Source organism: Phocoena sinus, chromosome 7, assembly GCF_008692025.1.
Source record: "Phocoena sinus isolate mPhoSin1 chromosome 7, mPhoSin1.pri, whole genome shotgun sequence".
NCBI classification, from domain to species: Eukaryota; Metazoa; Chordata; class Mammalia; order Artiodactyla; family Phocoenidae; genus Phocoena; species Phocoena sinus.
The window spans coordinates 47793355-47819606 of record NC_045769.1 but is presented as its reverse complement, the minus strand read 5'-3'; the positions used below and the strand labels follow the sequence as shown (position 1 = coordinate 47819606).

Here is a 26252-nt window from a genome sequence, read left to right as displayed (position 1 = left end):
TTTAGCCCCAAACTGCCCATTAGACAATGCTGCTTATATCGCGAAATTTTTTCTGGTCTGTCACTTCTTTTACTTTAATTAAGCTGTTGTAGACATTCATTAGACATTCCTAGATGAACTTCAAGTCGTAATGATTTAACATTTTTGTAAGGCGTTTCATTAACAGGCTGTTTTTTGTTATTGTGGCAGAAAGACACAAGACATAAAATTCACCCTCCCGACACATTAACAGGCTTTTGTTTTCTGTAATATGTGTTGCTTTTATAGTCCTTAATTTTCTCATATAGCATCTTTCACCATTCGGTACCCTTTAATCTCTACAAATACTTAATTTTTCTCTCCACACCTTCCTCTTAGGACTTAACATTTGTCTAAGGCAGTCTTACTGTCTTTATCTCTCCATTTTTCTCTTTTAAAACTTTCTATAACACCCTTAAATGGAACTTAAATATCATGTTGACACTTTGCACAAAGAACTTTATTTCTCAGCTTTTTCGTCTCATTAACCTAGCACTTAGAAATTGAGAATGCTCACACATTCCTTTTATATTATTCTACCATTTCTGTGGCATTTCACCAATGTGCAAGACTGCACATGAAGGTATGCTTAGGAAAACTTGATGAACACCCATATTAGTACATCTAATTACCATCATTTCATGCCTATAATGTGCACATGGTCTGATGAAAAGCAGCAGTCTTGTTCCTGATCCTATCCAAGGAACTAGAGCTCTGTGCTGCCAATAGTGAGTGCAGTTTCCATTCAGAACTCTCCTCGACGCCCTTTTTTCTGTCTTTGCTGAAGTCTGTGTCCCCTAATAACTTTCCAGCCCTCTCTGTCTTTAGTGCCAAGTAAAGAAAGTATCTGAAATCCAAAATTAAGAAGAGAAACGTTACAGAAAGAAATTATTTTAAGGATAATTTAAATAATCAGATGTTTATTAGAGGATGATTTCTGCGTTCTACAGGGGTTGATGATAGTGGAGATGGCTTTTTATGTATGGCTGTTTTGATTGAGACTTACAACTATCAAATTTACTTGCTACTCAGTTGTCAATTTAAAAAGCTTTTCTTGAGTGCTTGTTATGTGGCAGCACAAAGATGACTGAGGGTCCCCTCCATTCAAGGAAGCAGTTTATCATAAGGTAGGAAGAAGTGCTTTGATAAAAAATTATTAAAGATTCTGTAGTGTGCCATGTGAGGACAGTCCAGAAATGAGTTTGCTTGTAGGTTTCTAGGCAAATTCTGAGAATCAGCTCCTGTCCTGATCTCCTGGAACTGGCCATTATCCACAATATGAAAATCATACACATACCTGTGCTCGTATTACCCTTATTAGGGCTATTGCAGGAATGAGCCTATGCCTCTTCAGATGTAGACCTGAAAAGTATACTTATCTGAAATTTTCTTTTTTGCCTATCATGTACCAAAACATCATTTAATCCAGATGGGGAGGGGCAGTTTTGTGGCCAAATTTTTGACCTGTTGAAAAAGGTAAATTTCATATATGTGTGTGTGTGTATAATTTAGCTGTTAACCAGCTCTGCTGTAGAAAAGGAGGGCATAATGATACTTAGCTGCTCTCTTATTCATGGGGGCTGAGGGCTATCTTACTCAGCTTTATTTTATTTCTTGCTGAATGAAAACTAAGTTGGCTATGAGGAGAAAGAGCCAGCATTGGTGTTTTACTGATGCCAACTATGATTGCATAAAGCTTTATTAAACAGGGTGTGGTTTGGTTGGGAGTTTTGTCTTTATTTTGAGTATGGAGTTTTAAGATAAGTGTACGAAAACGGGGTTCCAGCATTTCATGCAGCCATCTTTTGACTGGTCTAAATATGATTTAGCAGATACATCCAGAAGAAATGAAATTGATAAATAAAAGTTAAAATGAAAGCATTCCATATTTAAGATGTAGGTTTGTTCATAACTTCACAAAAAAGTGAAAAGCAATTATGAGTATTTTCTTTGCCAGAAGAATGTAAGTGGCTTAGTGTTTAACAAGGAAATGAAATGATAATGGTGACAGCATTTATCGAGGGCCTTCTGTGTCTATCTGTATCCTGTTTTCTTCTCCTATATTTCAGTTAGCTTCCTCTCAGCCTCTTTTACTCTGTCCTCTTTCTCTGACTTAAATGTTGTTGCTTCCTCTCTTTCCTCCTCTTCTCTCTGAAGCCTCTCCCTGTGTGAACCCATGGGTTCCAAGCTGACATCCTCAACACGTTATCTCAAAGGGCAGAACTCTCCTCAGAGCAACAGACCACCAATTAGGTGTCTCACAGGTATTTCAAGCTAACATGTTAGGAACTGAACTCTTGGTTTTCCTGTAAGTACTTAGTCTGCCTTCTGCTTCCCTACTCTGGGCTTTTCTAGCACAGTAAGTGGTTCTCCCATCCCTGCACTCCAGAAAGAAACCTAGGTGACGTGCTTTATTCTAATCTTCCCTTTCTACCACATGCAAGCCTCCAGCTGTTCCTGTTCATTCTACTCCAGATATTTCCCAAATCTGCCCATCCATCTCCTTCTCCATCTGTCCTCCCAGCCTAGTTTACCGTCACCTCCTTCCTCAGGTGCTCAAAGTCTCTCGCTTTTCTTGTTCCATTTTTGCCCCCCTCCCCCTTAATACTTTCCCCATAAGGCGCCACGTTTCATTTTCTTTATTAGATTATGTCATTCTCTTGCTTTAAAAAACATTCAGAAGCTTCACGTGGACCTTATGATAAAATCCAAAAGTTTTACCTGGCTAAAGGACCTTGTGTGATTTAGCTCTTGGCAAGCTCCGCAGTTTTATCTTGTGCCATTCCCAGCTTGCTCTCCTTTAGCCACACCTCTTTCCTTGTAACTCTTGGAGACTAAGCTCTTTCCTGCCTTGAGTCTTTGTACCTCTGCCTGGGGCCCTCCCATCCACCTCTCCATCCCACTCACTTAGCCCCTCACTCCCAACACACAGACACTCCTTGGCGACCTTCTTCTAATCCCGTACATCTCAATTTACTTAGAGGTAAATCCCTTTGCTGCTTTATCTGAAAGAGGTCTCTTCTCCCTGTTCTTTAAAGATAGCTTCCTTAGACATCCCTTTATCCAAAGGAAGTGTCTCCCCTCCATTCCTTAGAGGTAACTTCCCTTAATCTAAAGAAGGTCTTCTCTCCTTGTTCCCAAATAATACCTCTCAGCCAATTGTTGGTTCTTTCGTAGCACTTGTAACAGTGACTAATTTTCTTGGCAAGTTTCTGGATTTCTTCCCAAAGGAAATGTAAGCTCCACTGAGAGCAGGAACCAAGATTGTCTTATTCATCCTCGTTTCTCTAGTGCCCATATCTGTGCCTTAGTAGAGGAGACACTCAATCCATATTTTTTTCTGAATGAATAGAAACAACTAAAGAAAAGATCTCTTTTACTTGAAAATCTGACTCCTGATTATTTTGTCTTTTGCTAATTTTATCCTGTTAAGAAATTGAATAGTGCTTCTCTTCTTTGACCAGGAATTGATTAGATTAATCCAGTGAAAAAAGACATTCGTTAGTCACTATTAAAAAAAAAAATTGAAGTATGTAGTTTTAAAACAAGATAAGTTTTCCCAATGGAAAAATGATAATATTTAAAATTACCATACTTTAGAATCATTTATTTGGAATCATTTATTTTTTTGTTCATTATTCAGGATATGGAAAGTGTACAGAAAATCACACAAAAAAACCCAAAAATCAAGACAAATGTCTCTGTCTCTAGCCAGCATGCATTTTAAACAAATTAATTGAGCTATAATTGACATATAATAAACTGTACCTATTCAAAGTGTACAGTTTGGCCAGCATAAATTTTTAAATGACATGTAACCCTGAAGTTGCCTTATAATGTGTTACTAGGATGAGTAAACTATATTGAATAATGTATGTATGTAAAAGAGCACCAAATGAGTAATGAAGGTGGATTATGCTCTCAGTGAGTGGTTTCTTAAAGAATATTTGTGGATAAAATCAAGAGAATGATTGCTCTTCCTAAGTCATAAGATATTATTTATGCTTTTGCCACTTAAAGTCTTGTCTTGCCTTTTGTATTTTAGCAGGATGTTTCTTCTGGTGGGAGCTCCCAAAGCAAACACTACCCAGCCTGGGATCGTGGAAGGAGGGCAAGTCCTCAAGTGTGACTGGTCTTCTCACCGTGGGTGCCAGCCAATTGAATTTGATGCAACAGGTAAATGTTGATGCAGGGGTCCCTTTTCTTAATTTCTGTTATTTGATATTTTCCGCCTACCTTTGCCTCTCCCCATTTGAATAGAATTTTATTTTTTTAATAAATTTATTTATTTTTGGCTGTCTTGGGTCTTCGTTGTGGTGCGGTGCGCGGGCTTCTCATTGTTGTGGAGCACAGGCTCTAGGCTTGTGGGCTTCAGTAGTTGTGGCACGTGGGCTCAGTAGTTGTGGCTCACGGGCTCTAGAGCACAGGCTCAGTAGTTGTGGCGCACGGGCTTAGTCGCTCCGCAGCATGTGGGATCTTCCCAGACCAGGGCTCGAACCCGTGTCCCCTGCATTGGCAGGCAGATTGTTAACCACTGCACCACCAGGGAAGTCCCTCCCCATTTGATATGTTTCAAAATATGATTTAATTTTTGAAAGTACTTGCTTTAGCTTAAATGTAACAATTTAGTGAAATAATATGTATAAGCACTTCAGATCCCCAGAGAAAGTTATGTAAAGACAAATGACTTATTAAATGATTTTTTTGTACAGTTTTGTGGCATATAAAAGCCTTAAAAATATATTGTGTTTCCACACTGCTTTGGATGTCTTCAACTTCCCTGATAATGTCAATCTGCAGAAGTCTGGGGAAAATCTGTTAAAATGTTTTTGCACCTCTTCTGAGAAAGGCTTTTGTCCTTTCTCTTGTCAGCAAAATTGACTCACTGACTCCTTAATCGTGAAATAATCTAAAGTTTTGGGTTGTGCTGTCAAAACCAGTTGAGGAATATTTTGTATTCAAGTAGATTTGGTTGACTTAAAAAACAAATTCTTATCCAAAATTTATTGGGAAAATAATATGTTATCGTTCTGATAACATTAAATTTTTATCTAACAGAGACAAATTCCAGTGTTAGATTGTGGTGGTAAGGAGGAAAATAGCATAAGGAAGATGACAAATAAGAAATAAGTTTTACATTTACATCAGTAAAATAAAATACACATAATCCTATATACATTTGTATTGATATATTTATCCACATATGTGAAAGTTTAGAGACTCCTCAAAGAAATAGTGTGACATTCTTCTGGTACAATAGTTCTACAAAATTTTTTACCAGTTTTGATTTGCTGGCTTTGACAAAATACTTTAAGATAAGCCTGAAGAAAATTAATATTTTTTTCCATATTGTTATTTCCTGCTGGTTCTAAAACATATTAATTGTGGGAATTATAATACCAGTGAAACAGAAATCATGTTGTGGACTGTTACATTTGATATCATGACCAGTACCAAAATGAGTGTCGTTAAGCCAGTTCTTCATAGGGATTGGGTCACATGTTTGCTTTTTTCCATTTGAAACTATCTACGTTAAAATTTGTTGTTTTTTCCATATATGACTGGCATTTGGAAAACCCCAAGAGTATGTAAATAGGCTCAATTTTACCACAAATGGAGAAATATACCTGGGATTCAGGATATTATGGGTCAGGGCATTTATATCTTCTAACAACATGTGAACACTAATAAAAAATGTTGAACTGTTCAGATATATTTCTGTATTCAACACCACAGGTTTTGTGCCGTGCCAGATGATGTATTACTGGTCTTTTTTGAAATTTGGCTTTAGTATTATTTTTATTGAAAAAATTTCAGACAGTCCAAGAGGGTAGACAGTGAAAAAATAGGACTTGCTCACATTAGCCTGCTTAGAGGCAATCACTTTAAATAGTTTCTTTGATCTTCCTAGAATTTTCTTATTCCTATATATCTGTATATCCTTAAAAAAAAAACAACTCACAAATAGGAATATACTAAATATTACTATTAGCTACCTGACTCAGCCCCCCGCCTCTCCCTGCCCAATATAATCTCTCGTAGACATATATAGATTTACCTCATTCTTTGAAAACCACGGATGAATGGATAAAGAAGATGTGGTACATATATGCAATGGAATACTACTCAGCCATGAAAAAGAATGAAATAATAACATTTGCAGCAACATGGATGCAACTAGAGATTATGATACTAAGTGAAGTAAGTCAGACAGGGAAAGACCAATACCATATGATGTCACTTTTATGTGGAATTTAAAATATGGCACAAATGAACCTATCTACAAAACAGAAACAGACTCATAGACGTAGAGAACAGACTTGTGGTTGCCAAGGGGGAGGGGGCTGGGGGAGGGAAGGACTGGGAGTGTGGGATTAGCAGGTGTAAACTGTTATATATAGGATGGATAAACAACAAGGCCCTACTGTATAACACAGGGAACTGTATTCGTTATCCTGTGATAAACCATAATGGGAAAGAATATAAAAAAAGGAATGTCTGCATGTGTAGAACTGAGTCACTTTGCTGTATAGTAGAGATTGGCACAACATTGTAAATCAGCTATACTTCAATGAAAAAAAGTATATGTAGTGTTTTGATAGAAATTGCAAATTATTTTTCACAGAAGTTTACACCCCTCCGGTGTTTTCTGACATCCATGCCAATACCATTTATCACCATTTTTTTATTTGTCAATTTTATATTATATATCATATCATTATTCTATGTATTATATATGCATAATTTATATATGTAATATATTATTATATTATTTTATATTAATTTGTATTCCTTTAATTAACAGTAAGACTAATCATCTTTGCATTTGTTTGTAAGCCTATGGCCTATTCCTTTTCCTCTGAGCCACTTTTAATATATTTGCACATATTTTCTGTTGATTAGTGGATTAAAAAAAATGAATCTCAGTTGATGGCACTCCATCCTTTTGGTTAGCTAGGCCAAAATTTGGAGTCATCCTTGACATAAAATCTCAGCAAGTCATAGTCTAACTGCTTCTTTGTCCTTCTGCTGCTAATATCCTAGTTCAAGCCACAATTGTCTTTCACCTGGACTGTTGCCCTGGGCTCCTGAATTAGTAAAGGAAAGAGATGGCACACTTAAATTGGGATAGTTTGAGGAGCTTTTAGTAAGGGGACTATTTACAAAGTAAGTGGGCACTAGTTAAAATTTGGCCTCTAAGCCTGAAGGGAGAAAGGGAAGGGAGCAGTTACCAGAATCCAGGCAGTGGGGCGAGCCACGTGAAGGAACTGTGGCTTTTGTCAGAGGACAGTAGCCAGCCCAAGGTGACTGGAAAGAACACGGGAATAAAACCCTGGCCTCGCTCTCCTTCCTCCCTTTCATCTCTGTGCGTGCTCCCCACTGGATGAATCCAAGTGGGAGCCAACGTGCCCGGCTGCCCATGAGTTCACACTGGTCAGCGTCCTGGGCAAAGAGCAGGGTGGGGAACGATGGAGAGGAGACCTGGAGGGGCAGAGGGAAGAGAGCCGGCACCCCCCTCGCAGTTCTCCCCGATTCTGCCCTGGGTACCCCCTGCTGTTTGTTCTCTAGAGCAGCCAGAGTGATTCTTTTAAAATATTCAGATTATGACACTCCCGTTCAGATTCCACTAATGTCTCCCCATCTGTCCCGCAGTAGCCGAGAGGACTGAGTATTCCAGCCCACCATTTCTATCTTTACCTTCATCTTCTAGTGTTCTCCCCTCCTTCATGCTCTTCCAGCCTCACTGGAGCTCCTTGCAGTGGCTTGTGAACAGTAGGCATATTTCCACCTTGCCTTCCCCTGGACTGTTCCCGCTGCCTGGAGCATTGATCCCTCCAGTGTACATTGGGTGCCTCTCCACCACCTCCTGTGGGAATTGCTCAAGTGTCATCTTCTTAGTAATGCTCTGACCAGCTTATTTAAAATGCCAGTTCCCCCTTTCCCACTTTGTGCTTCCATCCACTTTTCAGCTTTATTTTTTCCTTAGTACTCACATTGCTATAGAAGTTATTTATTTTTAGTTAATTCCTCTTTCTTTCAATTAGGATATGTATTCCACCGGGATAGTTTTTATCTGTTTTGTTCACTGCTGAAATCCCAGGGCCTAGAACAATGCCTGGTGCCTGGCACAAGTGGTACCCAATAAATTGAATAGATGGATGAATGAATCATAAGAGCTTTTTCTATAGTGAGGATATAACTAAAGTCCTTTCGTTATATGTTTACAAATACGGATTTTTTGTTCTATTCTCTTTTTGTCCTTATGATATTTCTCTTAATCATTTTGTATAACCTCTGAGACTTCTCTTATGAAAAGAATATACAAATTGACTGCATTTTTTACATTGGAATTTTTATCCAAATAGTGTTTGAATTTAAGAAAAAAGGAGAATATAGTTTTCAATAATCTAGTCATGAACATATATCTGGACACAGCACCATTAGACTGTGTCTTGACTGTGGAAGAAATGCTTACAACTTACAGAATCCACCTGAACTTTTCTCACACCTCTGTCCCATCTGAGCCCAAACACATAAACATCTCTGCCCCACTGATGCCTTTTATCTTCTCCGTTATCTCGAGGGAGATAGTGGCTTTTCCCTCTTTCTCTCCCTTGCCCCTGTCTTGTGTTGGGAGACAGTAACTGAGTGGATAAATGTGGTTTCTGAAGGCAAACTGCCTGGGACTCAAGCCCCAGCCCTGTCGTTTACAGCGGTTTAACTTGCACAAGTTACTAACAGGTTACTACCCTCTCCCTGACTGACGCCATCAACCCTGCTCCATAGGAATGCATTAAATGGAATGAGTTGATTTACATGTGTTAAGACATGTAAAGTGCTTAGTGTAGGGACTGGGCACACTATCACGGCTCACTTAGTATAAGCTGGGGTTTTTTTTGTTTTGTTTCTTGTTTTTTTTTGCGGTACGCGGGCCTCTCACTGCTGCAGCCTCTGCCATTGCAGAGCACAGGCTCCAGACGCGCAGGCCCAGCGGCCATGGCCCACGGGCCCAGCCGCTCTGCGGCATGTGGGATCTTCCCGGACCGGGGCACGAACCCGTGTCCCCTGCATTGGCAGGCGGACTCTCAACCACTGCGCCACCAGGGAAGCCCAAGCTGTTTTATATTTTTATTACTTCTCCCTTCTCAGGAACCTTCTCATTTAACTCTATGTTCCTGCTCTTCCCCTGCTCCCTTCTTTTTTTTTTTTTTTTGAACTTTCAAACATGGTTAAATTTTTCCTACCTGGAAAACTAATCAAAACAGCTTTCCCTTGAGCATGTGTCTTCTTTTAGCCATTTTCCTTTCTCCTTTTCTTCACAAGCAGGGTATTGAACACGGTGTCTCTCTTCATCACTTCCCATGCTCAGCCATTTCAATCTGGCAGCTCCCTAAGCCCAGCCCAGCAGTGGCCCGAACTGAAATCGCTGGTGGCAGCCTCCTTCAGTGGATACTTGATCCCTCATCTTATTGAACCTTTCTCTTATAATTCACCTCACTCTTCATTCCTTCCTTATTTAATGTCTCCACTCTTTGCCTGTCTGAAACTATTGATATCTTGTCCCCTTACTCCTCCTAACCTTTTTAAAAAAATTTTTATTGAAGTATAGTTGATTTACAATATTGTGTTAATTTCTTCTGTACAGCAAAGTGACCCAGTTATACATATGTATGTATTCTTTTTCATATTCTTTCCCATTATGGTTTGTCACAGGATATTGAATATAGTTCCCTGCCTCCTAACCTTCTTGATACCCTTGTGGAGTTTACCCTTTAACTCTTCTTTCTTCATTCACTCCATCCATATTTGCTATACATTGTTGTGTCATGAAAAAGAAATAGGCCATGGAGTCACACAGGCCTGGGTTCAAATCCAGACTCTGCCATTCTTCCAGTGTTACCTTGGGAAAATTACCTACCTTTCCACAGCGGTACTACATTCCCAGGGTGATCATGAAAAGTTTCAATTAGTTAGCTTATTTTCTCTACTTTATTGTGTTTCTGAATCCAGAGGAGACTTTAGTGCTTAAAAGGGCTCCATCCTCATGTTTTTAATATTTGGGAAGTAAAATTTATAAAATTATTTTATTTAAATTATCTCTTACATGATATGGTAGATATTACAACTATTCATTAGTATCATATTTCTGGGAATAGCCTCGAATTTCGGTAAGCCCCTGTGACTTTTGCTAGCCAATGAAACATGAGCAGAAGTGTGTCATTGATGGGTGGAGGTGTTTAGGAGTTGGGGCATTGTTCTGCTTCTTCTCTTACCATATGCCATAGTGAGTAGTGATAGTGTAAATAATAGAACCTCCCTCAGCCTGGGTCTCTGAGTGAGGAAGACATAAAGGTTAGACTCTTACTGACCCACGATGTATGTGTATAAAATAATCCTTTGTTATTTTTGAATAATAGATACTGGGGATGCTTGTTACTATAGTGTAATGCAGCCTAACTGAATAATACACGTCGGGATATTAAAGTTGAGTAAAATTATCAGTAGTCAGCGTTTGGAAAATGGTTATTAAAGCCCTTTCCTATTCTGTATGCCAACTCGATCTTCTGTTAAGCTTCTTGTTCTGTTTTACCAGGTCCTGAGTGGCTAAGTGACTAGGTATCATTGCTTATGCTAAGAATAAGCCCCTGGTTGGTATATTGCATTTAAACTGGGAGAAACTGTAAATAGACTAATAAATACCTGATGGGGAAGCCATAGCTTTGGAGTTCCCTGAGTGCAGTGACTCTTACAACTGGCATGTCCTTTGCGGGAACTCTGGAAGCTCTGGCTATGGGGTCATTACAAGAGATACCATTCCTATGGGGCAGGAGGCTTTGAGGCATGGGTAGCTGCTGTACCCACCAGATCTTGTTTCTTCATATCTGAGCTGTCTCCTGATGAGGCAAAGAGGAGAGCTCTGGACAGCTGTGTGTATTGCTGCACAGGGAAGTTCATGTAAGGACTCTCATCGGGGAGGTTATGCCTGGTTCTGTACTATAGCCTCTAAATAGATTGGTGATGTGTGTGGCCTTTGGTAGTTTTGTGAGTCTGAAAGTTTAGTTGAGCCCCGAGAAGACTTCCTGATAGTTGTTGCATCAACATTTGAAGTTTGTAACTGTTCGAAGTACTGCTCTAGGCTCATTTGTTTCTTGGGCTATTTCTCTTTAGAAAAAACAGAATAATGACTTTATCCCTTCCTGTAAAAAGAACAAACTTCAGCTAGCTCCAGGATCACAATAAAATGTTTTAGAGTAAGGTACTTTTTGGAGATACTATAAATGCTTGGCGTTAAATAGTATATTATCAATGTCCTTTCCCATTTCTTTCTTCTTCCTTTTAGATCAGGTTCTGCTATACAGGCTGTCAGTGCACTAAGTACAGCTCTTTTTCTTCATTTAGCTGAAATTTATGCTTGTTTTCTTTTCTTTTTTTTTCTGGTTATCTTATGATGTGTTTGTTTTCCTGATTAGACTGTAAACTCCAGAGAGGGAACGGATGTGTTTCTGCTCACCATTGTGTGCTAGTGTATGGAGAAGTGTCTGGCATATGGTAGGTTGTATATGTGTGTTTATTGCATGCAGGTGTTGGGTTCTTCGTGCAAAGCAATAAAAATTGACTTTGGCTAAATTTTGCTGAATAGGAATTTATTGGCAGAATATTGGTAACTTGATAGCTTTCTGAAAAATGGGCAAGAGAAGCTAACAGAGGAACCAGTAGTGTAGGGTTTTATTGCTATTGGAATTGCTCTTACTGACTATGGGGCAACACCATGGGAATAATTTCTTACCCATCCCTGGCTCTCTGCATCACTTGCTAGAGATTCAAAGCTTTTATGGTAGTATCTGACTGAGTCTAAGCCATATGCCTATGAAAGTCAGAAAAAGTCTATCTTATCTGGCACAGCTAAGAAATGATAGATTAGAGCTTGTTTAGAGAACTAAAACTTAGGGTCCTTCAAAAGAAGAAAAAGAATAGCAGTAAGAGAGTACCTTTTTCTCTTTTGGGCTGGAAAAAAAGATACTAGTCAGAAAACATCCTTTACAAATCCAGTGAGTATCTGTTACTGATCAATAATTCATGGACCAATTTTATGTTCTGTTTACCAAAGATGTACCTAGATATTAGGCGATGTATAATTTGTTAGGCCATTTTATTGTGGGTCGTCACATGCATTAAGACATGTAGTAGTAGCTAAGGAAGAAAGTCTGGATTTTGGTATTAGAATAGTGTAACACTTAGTTTCTTAGCTCTTAACAAGGAAAGATGAATATTTTCAGTGTGCTTTTCTTCTTACTCCAGGGCATGATTTTGGGTAGAGGGAGAGGAAGGAAGATTTCAGAAATATGTTTGGAAGACCAATCTAAATTTACTTCATTTTAACTCTGAGAAGTAGACACAAATAGATTTATACCAAAATAAATGAGGCATACCTGGAAAGTATCTAATTCTGCTTGGGGCCTTTGAGGAAGGCTTCCCAGATCGGTTGGTGATATTTTAGGTAGCTTTACCCTAAAATGATGAGGTAGAATTCACCAGATGTGGAAGAGGGTTCCAGGCAGAGGAAACAATATATGCATAGATTAGTAAAAGATGTTTATGAAGGAAAATCAATTCCATGTGACCTGCGTATATGCATCTATCTATAAGATTTATATGTGCAATGTGAGGGAGTTGAGAGCATGTTGAGAAATGAAGCTGGAAGTAAACTGAGGGAGGAGCTAAATGAACTTTAAAAAGATATTATAAACCAGCAGTCCAATCAAATAAATTCACCATCAAGACTAACACACATAAGAGCATTGTATTAAAAATAAAAGGATCTAGAGCTCAGCGGGTAGATCTTGGTTCCTTGCCATGCTAAGTAGATTTGATGTGACCATTACAGAGAAAGTAACACTTTCAGTACCCATTCTGTTAATTTTCTTAGTCATTATTTTTGGTAGAATTATACAAGTTACATGAAATAATGAATATTATCATGTGGATATCTCCAAAATATTGTAGACATGCCTTTTAAAAAATTAAGGGAAAATGTAGGGTTCTGCGATGAACAGTTTAATTTAGCAGAAAATTCAATCCAAGATGGTAAGCTTACTTAGTGCTTTGATTTTTGAATGGTATTTGTGCATTACTGAGTCTGCAGGAATAAAAGGAAACCTCGGTCTAAAATTTCTTGTTTCATGGATTTGTGAAACTTAGTTCCCAAACATGCTCTCTGTTAATTTTCTTTCAAGCTTTTGACTTTTGCTTGTCTTTTTTGTTTTGTTTTGTTAACTTCTAAACATGAACTTTATTACATTTCTAGTTGTGTCCTTTTGTGTGACTTGTCTTCTTTTTCTTTTTCCTGCTGATTTTCTTGATGTAATATGTAAAGAAAACCACAATTACGGTGTTAAAAAGGGAAACCTAGTGTCTTATTTTACATGCCCGTATAGTGATTGAAATATTATATCTTGCTTCAAAATACTAGTTGCCCACTTGAATTTTTAAACCCCTTCATCTAGTGACTCCACAAAATTTGTAGGTTTTAACCAAGGTTTGCATAATGGCTGAAAACTGATTTTCCCCTAAATTGACAGAATAATCTGAACTTGGAAACACTGTTGAATTAGTGAAAATTAAAAGGTCATTTTGGAGTATGATTTGTTTGTTTTGTACTAAGATGATTTTTTTTTAAAAATTAAGGTATAGTTGATTTACAATATTATATACATTTCGGATGTATAACATAGTGATTCACAATTTTTTTTTTTTTTTTTTTTTTTTTTTTTTTTTTTATGCGTTACGCGGGCCTCTCACTGCCGTGGCCTCTCCCGTTGCGGAGGACAGGCTCCGGACGCGCAGGCTCAGCGGCCATGGCCCACGGGCCCAGCCGCTCCGCGGCATGTGGGATCCCCCCAGACCGGGGCACGAACCCGTGTCCCCTGCATCGGCAGGCGGACTCTCAACCACTGCGCCACCAGGGAAGCCCTGATTCACAATTTTTAAAGATCATACTCCATTTATAGTTATTATAAAATATTGGCAATATTCACCGTGCTGTACAGTATATCCTTATAGCTTATTTTATACATAGTAGGATGTATCTTATTCCCCTACTCCTAAAAAAGAAGATGATTGTCATGTAGAAAACACAATTTATCTGAATGTAGATGTGGAAAAGTAGAACTTAAGCAAATCTGCTTTAGTTTAAGGATTAATGATCTATGTATTTTAGGAAGTAAAAATATTCTAAAACTGTATAATGTTGGTATACAAAACAATATCAAGAATATTTATGTAGCAGGCTAGGGATAGTCTGTTATCTCAATTTTGTCTTCATGCCTCAATTAGTTTCTTATTGTTGTCATAACAAGTTACTATAATCTTGGAGGCTTAATTAAAACAACACAAATTTATTATCTTCAGTTCTGAAGGTCAGCTGTCTCATTGGGCCAAAATCAAGATGTCTGCAGTGCTGCATTCCTCTTGGGGGCTCTAGGGAAGAATCTGTTTTCATGCCTTTTCTAACTTCTAGAGGCCACCAACCTTCCTTGGCTTGTAGCCCCTTCCTCCGTTGTTAAAGCCAGCAGTAGCTGGTTGAATCTTTCTCAGGCTACACCACTCTGACACTGACTCTTCTGCCTCCCGGTTGTGACTATATCAGACCTACCGAGAAAATCTGGAGTAACCTTTCATTTCAAGCCCCTTAATTTAATCACACCTGCAATGTCCCTCTTGCCATGTAAGGTCACATATTCAAATGTAAGTTTCCAGGGGTTAGGACTTGGACATCTTTGGGTGGCGGGGTGGGGGGGGATTATTCTGTTACCACAGTGCCCTTTTAAATATTTTGTTTCATATTGGTTATACTATAAGCTACTTTAGGCACAACCATGCTTATGTAAGTCAGCCTTGTTCCCTCTCTTGTTGTTTTTGCTTTGGTTCTATGGTTATGGGGAACGCAAACTAGAAGGTGAAGGCTCAGATTCAAGCTCTGACACGCACTAGATGCGACCTTGGGCAAGTGATTTAAGTTTGCCAGCCTCACTTTTTCCCATCTGTCAAATAAGCATAATACCTACCCTTCAAGTTTGTCATGTGCATTTAATGAGATAATGTCTATGAAGGTACTTTATAAGCGATGAAGCAGTGTACAAATGAAGAAAGGATAGTTTACATCATGCCCATACTACAGTTGTGGGGAAGTGAATGATTATGGAAAAGGAAAAAAACTAAAGATAATTGTGGATATTCTTAAATGGATAATATCTTGGTTTGTGTTGTAACCTCTGTTATGGTGGCATTTGGGAAAATCTTCTCCTTGCAGCATGCTTTCCTTTTTTAGGAAGCAGATGTTGCTAACAGACTGACCATTGCCCAGTTTTCTTAATAGTAAGTCTTTTCTCAAAAGGTAGACTGATGATGTGCACTGACAGAGGAGAACATGTAGCACCTGGCACAGTCAAAGTCTCTTTGTGTAAAAAGATGGGCTTGCCTGCATGATTGTTAAATACGTCCCTTAATAAAAGGAGAAGCGCCTATGTTTATGTTCCAAATTCAGTGAATGGATGTCACCTCTCACCAACAATATCTGTTCTAGAGAAGGTCAGAAGTCAGATCACTGCCCTGCCACCCAAATGGCTTGCTGGAACACTTATTACCTGTTCCCCTAAGGGCTTGGCCGTAGGCTGGGAAAACCCTGGCCATGCCAATTTTCCAGTCAAGAAAGATGCTGTGGAATATTTTCTGGATATTACAGCGCTTTGTATTTAATAGAAAATAGAAAACTTAGCTGCTCTCTGGCCTCTCTGCCATACAGTTGCCAGCTCATTGCAATTAAAACAATCAGGCCATCTCAAAAACAGCCTCCGAAGTTTGCTTTTGTTCTCTAGGTGAATTTTCTATCTTTCAGAGTGGTGTCTAGATATCTGTCCAGTTGCAACAGTCCTGCAAATTAGAAAGTTAAAGAACACAGAGAAAAATAGTCTCCCTTCCCTTTGTTAATACAAAATAAATTTATACTAAAGAATTATATATATGTGTGTGTTTTTTTAATGAAACTGTTTCTCCTGATATAATCTGTTGTTCCCCAGTAGAGAATTATACAATTGGAGAACTGTCAGGCAACCTAGAAATCAATTAATCCAATTCCTTTATTACTAGTTAGTTGTTATTTTAACTCATGCAGTTAGTTGGTATTTTAACATTTTAAATGTTTTACCAAAACTGAGTTCATATATTCCTTTAAACTTATCCTCTTCCTGGCTCATTTTGACCTGACTCACACCCATTATTTTAAGACTTAACATTGACTTGGGTTTTTTTTTTTTTTTTAACTTTAGTAAAGAGTTTTTGTTTTAAAATGTTAGATGCTTTCAGGATCATTTCCTTCTCATTACTAAGAGGAAACAAACCAGCATTGATGGAGCAGTGGGTGTTTTCAAAGGGCCTGTATTCTTTGTGCTGGCTCCATGAGAAGCATCAGAATTGCTCATGGAAGGAGAGGTAGATTTTGATTCTCTGTTCCCTGTGGTGGTAATAATTCAATAAATAAATAAGTGCCAGTCCCCAGTGAAATGAGCTTCATCATATTTTTTTCTGGCTCTACTTTTCTGACTCTTCTTGTTTGCTTTTAGAAAACAGTTATATCTAATTTTATATAAAAGATGTTTTTGGATAGCTCTAGGTAAATTAGTATCACTTTCTCATGTTCATAGACTGTGATTTAAGAACTTATTTTTAGATTCACAAGTGATTAGTTTTTCAATAGTCTGTGGACCCAAACACTGGATTTAGAGACCTTTATCTCTTCTTATTTTAAGTCAATGCAATTATGCTTCTAGAGACATTTAAAGACACTTTAAAGTTATACAGCAAATCATCATTGCATTAATACTGATACCTAACCACTGCATATTGTCTTTCAGAGTTTCGTAAATTAAGAAACTGTATTTTCTTACTAAGTCAAAGAAGTTATTAACCTCCATTTTGATCTTCAGTAATATCTGGAATTTTGATTTTTTTAATGAATTATTTTTCACAGTATTCTACTCTAGTAGTTTGAGTACTAGGAAGTATAATGCTTATTGAATATAGGAAGAATAATGCTTATAAAAATTGCTAGGAGGAGCCTGCTCAATTTAAATGTTCTTGAATTTCATGAACTAAAACTTTTATGTGTGGGAGATGAAAATGTAAACAAAGTTAATTAAGAGGGGATGTGGAAGCTTGTAACTAAGCTTTTGTATGTGAAGATTATTGGATACGTATCCACACTACTTTTTTTTTTTAACCTTTTAAAACATGCAAATAATGCATATTCATTGACTGAAAAAATGAGAAAACTTCGAGGGGCCAAAAGGAAATAAAAATCTCCCGAGTCCCATCACCCAGGAAATCAATGGCCATAGGATATATTTGGATGGGTGTGTATAACATGTTTGTGCATGTACCTTGTGGCCTTTGTATATACTGTTTGTGTGTGTGTGTGTGTCTGTGTGTATAAATATGTAAAATTATAATTTACTCAATTTATGTCCTATTGTGTTGGAGATAGATTTTTTTGCTGTTTTTAAAATCTATTATAACGGTGCTTTGAGCATGTTTATTAAGTGTTTGTTCATATTTTAAATTATTAGGATTAATTTCTAAAAATGAAATTTGGAAGTCAAAGGGATGTGTTTTTTTTTTTTTTTTTTTTTTTTTTTTTTTTTATGCGTTACGCGGGCCTCTCACTGTTGTGGCCTCTCCCGTCGCGGAGGACAGGCTCCGGACGCGCAGGCCCAGCGGCCATGGCTCACGGGCCCAGCCGCTCCGCGGCACGCGGGATCCTCCCAGACCGGGGCACGAACCCGCGTCCCCTGCATCGGCAGGCGGACTCTCAACCACTGCGCCACCAGGGAAGCCCCGGGATGTGTTTTTTAACGTACATTTGATAGATATTTGCGAAGTAGGAAAACATCGATACAACCTATCTCTGAACCGAACTTGATATAATCTTTCTTAGTTTGGTGGGTGAAACATTTATCTTGTTTTAACTTGCATTTCTGATTTCTAATGAGGTTAAGTCTTTTCTCATATGTTTATTAGCTCTTTCTGTGTTTTTGTTTTGTATTGTCTATTTGTATTCTTGGTCTATTTCCCTTCTGAATGCATCTGTTTGGGTTTTTTTGTTAATTTTGAAAAAGTCTTTATTATATACATGCATTTCTGTTATGTGGCAGCTGCTTTTCTACCTGACAAGTTTGTCATCTTTTAAAAACAGTTTTATTGAGATATAATTTATCATAATATTCACCTGTTTTAAGGGTACATAATTATAGAGTTTTGCAGATATTATTATAATCTAATTCCAGAGCATTTCTATCACTCTCTAAAAAGAAACCTCATGTTCAATGCCAGCCACTGCCCAATTACACCCCCACTGATGTTAAAATGTGCTATTTAGGTATTACTGACAAATGCTGCTAGTTATAATTACGTTACCATTGACTGTAATACACATTCATATTTCAAAGATGTTGATATCTGAATATTTGCAGCTCTGAGTCAATGAAATACATTATTTCACAATAGCATTATGTTACAAATACATGATACTAGCAGCTGTCTGACTACTTTTTCATTTTCTCTCATATTTCTTTTATAGTATTTGTAACTCTGAAAATATCTTATGTAATTCTTTATTATTTCTCTCCCTTGAAAGCAGGGACCTATCTGTCTCATTTAACTGCTATATTCCATTCATTTAGACATAGGAGTTACCTGTGATTTATTTATTTAACTGAATGATCAAAGAGATTTCTTTCTCTGTCCTGTTAATTTTCACATAAATAAGTAAACCATATTGGGAGATTTTTCTTTCAGGCAAATTTGTTATAGGAAGTGTGACTGAGCAAAAGTGAGGTTTGAGGTAAAAAGCTGCTTAAGGAACACTGCAAATTGTCTATTTTATTAAAGGGTGAATATGGGATGGCATTTTTTTTTAATTGAGGTATAATTGACATACTAGTTTCAGGTATACAACATCATGATTTGATATTTATATATATTGCAATATGATGGGCACAATAAGTCAGTTAACATCTATCACCGTTCATAGTTACAAAATATTTTTTTCTTGTGGTGAGAACTTTTGAGATCTGCTCTCTTAGCCACTTTCAAATATGCAGCACAGTATTATTAACTATAGTCACCATGCTGTACATTACATCGTTTTAATAGCCACTTTTTTGGGGCAAAATTAAGCCCTCTGAGGACCTACATCATTATTCGTAAAGTAACAAATGGGAGCTGAATGACTAAATACACAGGTCACTTCCAAATAAAAGTTTACTGTTTTGCTTTTCTAATGTTTTGGCATTCTTCTGGCCTTTGGCCTTTTCAAAAAAGGTGATGTAGTCTTGTTGTTCCCAAGGATATTCTTTAGGCATGAAAAGAAGAAACAAAGAAATGTAGCTTTAGGGTGATAAGGTAACTTTGTCTTAAAAATAAGCATCTCCTGTAATTCTCCAGCAAGTTAAATGTTCGACAGTGTCTTTTCAAACACTTGGAGGAAATGAGAAAAAAATGAGAGGAGTTGGTTACTAATCAGCGGGCAGAGTCTAAAGCTATGACAGTTTGCGTTATCCAATATGCTTCTGTCCTGAAGTCTTCAATCATGGGAGTCTGATAAAGTGCAACTGGCAAGTTTAAAAGCCGACCAAAATAGGTGTTAAATTTTCAAGTCTCTGGTGATGTACTTGCTAATTAACTTTAAGATTCTCTAGCAGCATTTTCTTCTATGAATTTCCGAAAGTGATAGTATGGAGTCTTATGTTAATTTACATAATACGGGGCAATTTCTTCTCATTTTTGCCATTGTGTGAGACACTCTTTTTCCTTTTAATTTACTTGGGAGATCAGAGCTAATATTTCAAGGTGTTTTACAGAATTATGGACAGAAATCATTGTTCTTTCTTGACTGTTCCCTGAGGAAGCATTTCCTTCAGCACTGGAATTTCTGCAGTTGTCTGTATTCTGTATCCCTTTCAAGGTTGGTGGCATGGTGCCGGGGAGTTCCGGCATCACTCGAAATGGTGACTCAGGGCTGTGACTCAAAATATTTACTTCCGTCATGTGCCCTGGATTAGCTGCCAGTTTCAGCCAGGTCATGAATGAACTTCTTGTCAGTGTGTTTGGAGAACAGGCTTTCCTTTTCTTTCTCCCCACCCACCTCTATTCACACTTCCTCTGAGTGAAACTTCTGCCTGAGGTTGAATTGGGTATTTTAAGACTTGGTCTCTGGAAAAAAAAGTTCTGATTGGTAAAGAAGAACTTCCCATTGAGCAAACTTCTTAAAAAGATGGTAATTTGAGGTTGTGACCCTGTTGAAGCTGAAGGCGTTCAAAGCAATGGGTGATAACATATTTTTTGGAAAACTGTTGACTAAGTTTTGGATGCCAATATATGCCAATGCATTATAGCCAAATACATTTGACTTCTTGTGTTTGTTAATGTAATTGAAAACACCTTTAATCACTGGATGCTGTAAGATACGGCTGTTGTCTTGGTTTTTCAAATATACTTTTTAATCAAAAAGAGCCATATTGCCTGGTGCTTTTTCACCTTGGACTGGTGCTGCTTCATTTTTCTTAAATGCTGTGGGTAAATTGCTTGCCATATTGGAAAGAACTATGGATTTTTATGCTCCATAATACTTGATGATAAAAATAAAACCAAAATATATGTAAAATTTCTACTTATTTTCCAGGACATTTTTTTAGCTTAAGCTAAACCTGATGTCCACAAAGGCAGATAACCATAATCATAATGGTAGGGGATGTTTTTGATGGTTTTTTTAAAAAAACAGGACATAGAACATGGTAGCAATGAGAAGCACATAATACCTGACCATGCATAGCAGCGTCCTATGCCACCACTTACAAATTTAGAGAAAAGTCCATTTGTTTAGGAAAACTAGAATCTATGGAAGCAGTTTTTCAAAGTAGTAGGAAGAGAATGGGATAACATCTTACAGAGGAAACTTCTCTTCCTCCTTTCAGAAATATAACTGAAGAAAAATTGCTTAGCATAGAGGGCAATTCAGAAATGCCACGAAGTCCACTCTTAGCGTTGCATGAAAGCTCTTGACCACTGTTCCCCTCTAGACCCTTTTCTCTAGTCACAGTGAACAACTCACAAGTCTCTAAAAAATCCAAGAATATCCACTCCTTTGTTTCTTTGCGTAGAATCTTCTCTTGGCCCAGAAAGCATTCCCTCACTTGTACTCTGCTACCCTTTTCCCATTACTCTTTACACAGTCCTCTACCATTGCTCCACTGTAATTACTTGTTCCCATGACTGTCCCTTGTATCAGATATTTCCTTCAGGGGCAGACTACCATTTCATCATGTGTTAGGGTCATGGACAGCTACACCTGACTTTTCAGTTAGGGTTTGGATCAAACATGGAAGCAAAAAGGTTTTCTAGGTCAGTGGCCCTTGGGTACAGAGGCCTACAGGGCTTGTGTAAGGGACTGGGGACTCAGGGTAAGGGAACTCTTACATATAGAAATAAGTTTATCTTGGAACCTTGATTAAAATTTAGCCATTAGAATAATATTCTATATTACATACCATTTTCCAGAAGGTTTATCATCTTCATTTAGCAAAGAGCTCATGCTCAGATAGCTTATAATGAACTTCCGTGTATATTGGAAGAGTAAGTAGGTGTGACTTTGAGGGAATATGTAAGTCTCTTAAATCAAAATAGAAATATTCCTAAACTTGAAACTGAAGGAGATACGGGGGTTGATTAAATAAACTGCTGTACAGCTGTATAATGTTGTACTCAACAACAATGAAAACGGTGCTGTAGATCTACTCTTACTGACATATTGTTACAGGGAAAAAAGTATATACATTTACATGTATAGTAATAGCTTGAATATTTTTAAATATTGGCTTAATATCTACTTTGCATAAAAGGATATGCATGTATTCCTAAAACAAGTGTTTAAGAATAGACACTAAAATGTGAGCAGAGGATATTTCTTTATGGTGGGATGGTGGTATTTAGATTCATCTTTACATATGGCTTTATTTTGTGTTTTATGTTTTCATTTGTTTTGTAATATTTTTAATGATTATTATTAGAGTAAATATAATAAAGAGTGCAAATAAAGAGAAGTAGAAGATATTCTGTTGTTGGCCTTATAGTACATAATATCTGTACTTGCTAACTGCTGTACTTTTATTTTGAAAAATTTTAAACTTACAGAAAATTTGAAACTGTAATACAATGAACAGTATACCCTTCACCTAGATTCAAGTATTCTTGCAGACATTGTGAAACTTAACCTCAAAACACTTCAGCAGGCAGTTCCTCATAACTGGGACTTCCCCTTATATAACCACAGTACTGTCATCATCACATACTAGAAATATGTCATTATTACAATACTGTTATCTAATAAAGTCCATTAAAGTCCATTGAAAAATGGACTTGAAAAATTTCTTCAGACACAAGATTCAATCAAAGATCATATCTTGCATTGGGTTACCATAGATTGTTCTCTTTTAATCATGAATCTTACTTTTTTTGTCTTTCATGACATTGACATTTTTGAGGAAACTATACCAGGTGTCTTGTAGGCAGGAATATTGTATTGGCAAGAATATAGTGATGTTGGGTCTGCGTGTCTTTTTTTTTTTTTTTAACAAATAAATTTATTTATTTATTTATTTATTTTTGGCTGTGTTGCGTCTTCGTTGCTGTGCACGGGCTTTCTCTAGTTGCGGCAAGCGGGGGCTACTCTTCATTGCGGTGCATGGGCTTCTCATTGTGGTGGCTTCTCTTGTTGTGGAGCACGGGCTCCAGGTGCGCGGGCTTCAGTAGTTGCAGCATGCGGGCTCAGTAGTTGCGGCACGCGGGCTCTAGAGCACAGGCTCAGTAGTTGTGGCGTATGGGCTTAGTTGCTCCATGGCATGTGGGATCCTCCCAGACCAGGGGTCGAACTCGTGTCCCCTGCACTGGCAGGTGGATTCTTAACCACTGCGCCACAAGGGAAGTCCCTACATCTCTCTCTTTTTTTTCTGAATCGAAGTTTTAGAGTATGAGGAAATACATGGAGTCTTAAATTAATGTGAGTACCACCTCTCTAATATGGTACTTTCGTTCATGGAAGATTTCCTCTAATATAGAAAAGTTTTGCTTCTGCTTTAACATCTTTAGGGTCTTGCTGAAAAGGCTGTTTTAAATGAAAGCAGAAGCAGGAGGTAGCAGTTGTGATAATGCTGTACTTTTTGTTCAGATACATTAGATCATAAAGTCAGTTCCCTCAGGCTAAGCTTACCTGAGTTTATCATGATGCTTATGGTCTCAAGGGACAATGAATAGAAGTGAATCCCTCCAAGCACCGACTGTTTCACTGTCATACTGTATTTCTCCTGCTTCATTAATGTAAGGGGGGAAAATGCCTTTATTTCCTTTGTAGAAAAGAATAGAATAGAAATCCAGTAACAGTGAGAGAACACAGTTAGCTTGCAGTGGAATTTTTAAAAAATCCTATTAAATAACTTGTAAGCATATATTTTATGGCTAAAATCCTTGAAAAACCTATTAATTGAATCCAATTCTTCCAAGGGCTGAGCTTCTTTGTAGTTGTAGGTTAGTCCATTTTGGATATAGCATTTTGTTTTTAGAACATATATTACTCAAACTGTGCTAGGCTATACTGCAGTAGCAACATGGTTTTGTTTTGTTTTTAATATACAAACAAATACCCAGATCTCAATCACTTAAAAAAGGATAATTTCTTGCTCATGTCATCATCTTGTGTAGGTCATTTGGCTATTCTTGGTGGTTTAGAAACTTGGACTGAGGCTGCTTCCATTAAGGGATTCCACACCATCTATTCTTTCAACCTCATGGCTGGGAGAAAGAAAACATGGAGAATACCTATCCACTGTTTTTGTTTTATTTTGTTTTTTAAAATGAAATGACAATTTGGGATTTCACATATAAGTGATAATGAAGTGTTTGTCTTTCTGTGTCTCGCTTATTTCACTTATCATAATGTCTTCTAGGTCCATCCATGTTGGTGCACATGGTAGGACTTCTTCTCTTAAGGTTGAATAATATTCCATTTTAATTATATACCACATTTTCTTTTTTTCATTCACTTGACCATAGACATTTAGGTTGCTTCACACCTTGACTATTGTGAATAATGCTTCAGTGAACATGGGAGTACAGAGGTCTCTTCAAGGTAGTGGTATCATTTCCTTCAGATATATACCTGGAGTGGGATTGCTGGATCATACAATAGTTCTGTCTTTAATTTCTTGAGTAGCCTCCCTACTGTTTTCCATAATGGCTGCACCAATTTACATTGCCAGCCAACAGTGTATCAGGGTTCCCTTTTCTCCATATCTCCTGATAATAGCCGCCTTAATTGATATGAGATGATACCTTATTGTGGTTTTGATTTGCATTTCCTTGATGACTACTGAACTCATATCCACTCTTAACTGACTTGAATTGGAAGGGACACATGCCACTTCTGCTCTTAGCAGAACTCATTTTATTGATGAAAATGAGTTATGTGGCTTTAACCTAACTATGGGAGGATGGGAAATGTAAGGGAGCACGTGAACTGTTAGGTGATCTATAGGTCACTGATGTGTGAGGTAGGCATGTGAACATAGGCTTCAAAGGCAAGCCAGCTACTGTTGGGAAACCTTGATTCACATGGTAAAAGGCATGTACTAGCTGGTTTGTTCCTCCTTCCTCCCTCCCTTTACTAGTAAATGGTGCCTTTGTGACCACTGACAAAAAACAGTGAGTGGTGTTTAGACTACAGATAGAGGACTTTGGAAATTGACACATTAAAATTTTTTTTGCAAAACAATGAAAATGTTCAAAGAATAGTACAACTAATATGTTAACACCTTGCATCTTGCCTAGATGACATCTGGCATTATTGAAATGATCATTAATTATGTATAACTCTTCAATTGGTCTTAAGTCCTCAGAATGGAATTGAATAACCATAAGCACTACCTTAGATGGGTGGGGTTTAGGGAGTAGATTTAACCAAACCTTTGGATGATATTAACATGTTGGCTGGCATTCTTAAAATTGACACTTGTCTGATGTATTTGTCCAATACAATTATTGAAATATATGTTTATAAGGAATGATTATTATAAACAGATTTTAAGAGGAACAGACTGGACTTTAAAAACAGTCTCTCCTTCCCCAAATACTTTATGCATATATTTCTGTAATTTTTTCATTGACCAGATCAAGAGCTTTCTCATGGAAAAGATTTTTATCTTTATCTTTTTAAATCTACAGTGCTTTACATGAGTGCCTGGTATATCAGGAATAATTTCCTCAATAATGTAGGCTGAAAAATAAGTGTTTGCATGTAGTGTGCCAAATCAAATTCTTTTTCCAACCAGCCAAATCATGTGTTCTGGGTTCTGACTCACGTTATAATGTCATTGGTAAGATCTTAGTCTTTTACTAAATGTTAGTGTAGTGTTAGCTAAGTGTTTTACTAAGTCTTTAGTCTTTGACTAAGTGTTAGCTAGTGTTCTATAAAGGTGTTTCATAGCCTTCTATTTTTGTAAATATCTTCATGCCACAGAAAGAAGTTCTGGGAGTACAGAAGGTAATCATAAGTGTTTGTTTAATAGTTAATTTGCTTACAATTTAGCAACTGGAAAATTTCACGTGCTGTTACTTTTTCACTTCTGCATTATGATAATTGGTAGGATTAATAACAAATCTGCATTATGATAATTGGTAGGATTAATAACAAATCTGAGACACTTCTAAGTCATCCTGTGTTTTATTTTTTCTAATTAGTTGGAAATCCCCAATGTGTGTAAAGTATATGAGATAAATAGCCAGTGTACTATTTGATTAATCAAAGGCACACTAGTCATAAACCTGGTTGGATTGAAAGAAACTATGTTATACTAAGTAAGAATATTTTGTTTCTCACCCCTCACAGTTTTTTTTTTAAATTATTTTTTAACTTAATTTAATTTTATTTTAGGCAATAGAGATTATGCCAAGGATGATCCGTTGGAGTTTAAGTCCCATCAGTGGTTTGGAGCATCTGTGAGGTCAAAACAGGATAAAATTTTGGTAAGTGTTTTAGATATTTAATAAGTTAACTTCAGTCAATTTATGTGGGAACACAGGAAGTTTTATGCTTGAAAGCTGATAGTAAAATTCAGTGTGCTAAAGGGCAGAGA

At 37.3% G+C, this 26252-nt stretch overlaps 1 protein-coding gene across 3 annotated transcripts in view; it reads left to right on the top strand.

Annotated features, from left to right (window-relative positions):
* ITGAV (integrin subunit alpha V) overlaps positions 1–26252 on the top strand; it is an 85819-nt gene that overhangs the window by 6786 nt on the left and 52781 nt on the right. For 2 of the 3 annotated variants that reach the window (XM_032638408.1, XM_032638410.1), the window contains exons 2-3: positions 4064–4194; positions 26051–26142. In XM_032638408.1, coding sequence (XP_032494299.1) covers positions 4064–4194; positions 26051–26142 — 223 coding nt within the window. The remainder of the gene's footprint in view (positions 1–4063; positions 4195–26050; positions 26143–26252) is intronic. The other variant, XM_032638409.1, reaches the window with a different exon arrangement.